This window comes from Echinops telfairi, unplaced genomic scaffold, assembly GCF_000313985.2.
Source record: "Echinops telfairi isolate 266 unplaced genomic scaffold, ASM31398v2 ScPeMD7_3;HRSCAF=10, whole genome shotgun sequence".
NCBI lineage: Eukaryota > Metazoa > Chordata > Mammalia > Afrosoricida > Tenrecidae > Echinops > Echinops telfairi.
Window position 1 is genome coordinate 25597108 of NW_022103899.1, and position 4166 is coordinate 25601273.

At 43.4% G+C, this 4166-nt stretch overlaps 1 protein-coding gene across 1 annotated transcript in view; it reads right to left on the reverse strand.

The window, feature by feature from the left end:
- The window catches only part of TYW5 (tRNA-yW synthesizing protein 5), a 22804-nt gene extending 18829 nt beyond the window's left edge, over positions 1 to 3975 (reverse strand). Inside the window, exon 1 of the mRNA XM_004701525.2 lies at positions 3898 to 3975. Within this exon, the coding sequence (XP_004701582.1) occupies positions 3898 to 3975 (78 nt within the window). The remainder of the gene's footprint in view (positions 1 to 3897) is intronic.
- Between the last annotated feature and the right edge of the window lie 191 nt (positions 3976 to 4166).

A 4166-nucleotide genomic window follows, 5' to 3' on the forward strand; every position in this document is an offset into this window, starting at 1 on the left:
TGACAGGGGTAGGGGAATAATAAGGGTTATAAAATTGACAGTGAGGAGGGTGTAGCAGTCCTGGTGAGGTTCAATCAACTGAAAAGTGTCTGAGGAATTACTGAGAGGCGATCAATGGGTATAATAGTTTGGGCAGGAGAAAAGAAAAAAAAGAAAGCAAAAAATATATATATAGGTATAAATATATATAATTATATAAATATAAGTATATTTGTCTATACATGTACATATATATAAATACAATAAGGAAGTATTTGAACTTTGGGCCTCTACTAAAATCTCACCTAAGTATAAGAACAGTTTGTTCTAGTAATATGGCAACGTATGATACTCATCTTCCTGGCATGAACGCTAAAAACAAAATGGGTGCATAAGCAAATGTAGAGAAAAAAGCTGATGGTGCCTGGCTATTAAAAGATATAGTGTCTGGGGTTTTAAAGGTTTGTAGTCAAACAAGCAGCCATTGAGCAGGGAAGCAACAAAACCCACATGGAAGAAGCACACCAGCCTTTGTGATTATGAGGCATTGACAGGAATAGGTCTCAGAAGTTCAAAAACAAGCAGTCAAACGGATATGAAGGAGTGTAGGCAAAGTGGAGAGCCAAAGCCCACCCGCAAGACAAGTGGACTGGCCCTCACAGAGGGGCTTGGCAGGGGGCACGGGGAAAGATGAGGAAGTCAGACTGTGGCATAACTCTGATGAACTCATAACTATCCTCTGGTTCTTTACTATTTCCTCCACTTACTGTTAAGGCTTAAGTTTCATCTCACTTAAACTATTACACCTACATATGTTCAGGCATATAAGTAAGATTGCTTGATGCAGGAATGCCAGGATGGATGACCCTACAGAAATAGCAATGTGAGTAATGATTCCCTGAGGATACCGAAAGGAGAGGGGAGACGGGGGAAAGGGGGAGCTGACAGCAACCATGACTGTAGAATTCTACTCGAGGGGAGAGAATAACAGAATTCCAGGTTGGGGAAAAAAAAATGTAGACATATAATGGTACATTTATAATAATTTATAACAAGGGTAGGAGAGGAAGGGGATAAAAAGGGAGCTTATATCAAAGAGTTCAAGAAGAAAAATGTTTGAAACTGACTGTAGTAGCAATTGCTCTGTAAGAGCTCCCAATAAAATGATGAATAAAAAATAAATAAAATAAAATTTATATTTTAGCCAAATATTTGTTTCTATATCTGAAATTATTCCAAATCTATAGAACAGCAGGAAGACAGTATGAATTATTCCTATACATCTTTGATTCTGATTCACCAACTATTAATTTAGCATTTTGTTCTCATTTACTTTATAAGTTGCTCTCTCATTGTGTAGAGGACAGGTGAATCAACGAAATTTTCCTGAACCTTTTTTAAGGGTGAATTGCTAACACTGTGTTCTTTTCTCTCTAAAGAACTCTCATTTCTACTGAGTTGATTCCAACTCACAGTAACCCTACAAAATAGGTAGAACTGGCCCTGTGGGTTTCTGAGACCACAACTTTTTCCTGGAATAGAAAGCCTCATCTTTCACCCACCGATTGGCTAGTGGCTGCAAACTGCTGACCTTGATGTTAGCAGCCCAATGTATAGCTACTCTGCCATCAGGGCTCCTGAGAACAGTCTCTTACAGTACAGACTAATTAAAAAAAATTAATATATTTTTTACATATCAGGCAATCCATAGCCCATATTCAAGTAACACTAATTATACCTATGATATCCTTTAGTTATTTTCCTGCTCAGAATTCAATGAGCTGTCACACTGCACTTAGCTATCAAGCCTTGGTATTTTCAGTAGCCTTAGATGTATGTGAAAGTTGGACAATGAATAATGAAGACTGAAGAAGAATGAATGCATTTGGATTTGAGTGCTGGCAAAGAATATTGAAAATACCATAGGCCGCTGAAAGAACAAATCTGTCTTAGAAATACGGCCAGAGTGCTCTTTCGAGGCAAGGATGTTAAGATTTCATACTTTGAACATGTCGAGACCCTAGTCCTTGGAAAAGGACACCATGCGTGGTAGAGCGGGGCAGCAAAAATGAGGAAGGCCCTCAACAAGACGGGCTGACAGTGGCTGCAGTGATGGGCTCACACTTAAGAAACAATTGTGGGGGTGGTGCAGCACCAGGTGGTGTTTCATTCTGCGGTACCTGAGATCGCTTAGAGTCAGAACTGACTAGACGGCACCTGTTCTTAACACCAGCAAGGCCTCTCTTAGTTTCCGGTAATCGGAACAGCGGCTTTGCTGTTGTCTTCAACAGCCTTGGCATTTCTGAAAAGTAAGTCATTTTACAGAACGCCCTTTAGTTTGAGCTTATCTTGTGTTTCCTCAAGAGTAGATCAGGTTAGAGATTTTATAAATGAGTGCCACACAAAGCCCTCTTTTCAATGCATGTCAGATGTCAGATGTCAGTGTGACCTTTGATCAATTGGCAATTGTGCTTGAACAAGAATTGCTATGATTGGTGTAAAAGAGTGATCTTTAAAAAAAACTCCATCATTTCTTCTACACTTTTGGCATTCCATTGTTAAGTGAATACCGGATGTGTTCCATTCACTGGATTATAAACAAGTGACTTGGGTATCTCACTGTAATCTAATTTGTATTACTTATGTAATCTAATTTGTATTCCTTTGAACATCTTTTCACGTTCAAAAGTCATTTTTATACATCTTTTGTGAATTATTCACTCAGGCTTCTGGCTCATTTTTTTTTAAAAATTGGATTTTTGCCGTTCCCTCCCTCAATTTTTAAAAGTTCTTCATATAAAAGGCCCTAATGCCCTTTATGAGATACTTTGGTAGAGGCTAGTGGGGAGGGCAAGACTAGCCTATCCACCATACACTTACACTCTCTGCCATCAAGCCAATTCTGACTGAGGAACCTGTAATCAAACGCTTGAATCCTTGCCTATAGGTTGCGCTCACGGTCATCTTGTCAATGTCAACTCCTAGCAACCCTATAGAGACCTTGCCCTGTGGGTTTCCAAGACGGTAAACTTTTATGGAGTAGAAAGCCTCATCTTCCAGAGTGCCTGGTGGGTTCAAACCATTGGTCCTGCAGTTAGCAGCCCAACAGGTAAGGAGGGAGGGAGATAGAAAGGAATGCTATTCTCGACTCTTGAAATACTCTGAATATCAGGCAAGAAAATTACCGGTTTTCTTTTCTTTTTTAACCATAAAGACTAATTGTAACTATGTATATATTTTTCTTCTTCTTAAAAAAAAAAAAACCCCGCAGGATTCCTTATATCCAGTTCTGACTCCTCGCCTCCCTTGCAAAGCTTCGCAAGTAAACGCCTCCCTTCACCTGGATATATGTACCTCCTTTAAAAACAAAAACAACCCCCACCCCCAATGATTCAAATTAAACATCTTAAACGTTGTCTATTTTGGGCCTATAACCCACCCGGGTAATTAGAATTCAACACCAGACTTCTCCTGAGGTATGGGCCTCTGCTCTCCTTGTTGGTTCAGTGGTTTGAAAAATCCAAATGCAGAAACCTGGAGTTGACTGCCCAGTGCAGTTCCCACGGAGAACCCGGCTCTGCACGGCAAGTCGCCCGGCGAAAGGCTGGCCTCGACCGGAGGCCTTCGTTGCCTAGGCAATGGCAGTGCACTATCGTCTCATGGGGTAAGCTCAAATGCCTCGGCACTCAATGCACCCCGGTCGTCCTGTCCCCCAGAAGTCGGAACCTGTTGTTTTCTTTGCTGTCTAAAAAAATCCAACAGATAAAATACCGGGCTATCCCCTCCCACCAGGAAAGGTCGCCCCTGGCCGGAGGGACGCACAGGCTCCTCGGCGTCGCCCGGGCGCAGAGCCGTGGGGGCCGCCCCGCGTGGAAGCAGCTGGCCTTCCAGCTGTTCAGCCCCGCCCGCGAGCCTCACCTGCGGGTAGAGGTGCTGGATGAACTGTTCTCGCGAAACGCCCTCGAGCCGGGGCACCGCCAAGCGCTGCGCGGCCATCTTTCCTCCAGCCCACTCCATTACCCGCTTCCGGTCCGTCCGGAAACACGGGCCGCGAAGAAAAGGTTCCGGCGGCCGGTCGGCTCGCGGAGGCGTTCTTCTCGGACACGAGCGAGGGTCGGCGGGTCTCGGAGCGACACGGCTGTATGCTGGCAGAGGAAAGAGGGGAGTGGAAGGCTCTACAGAGCGGG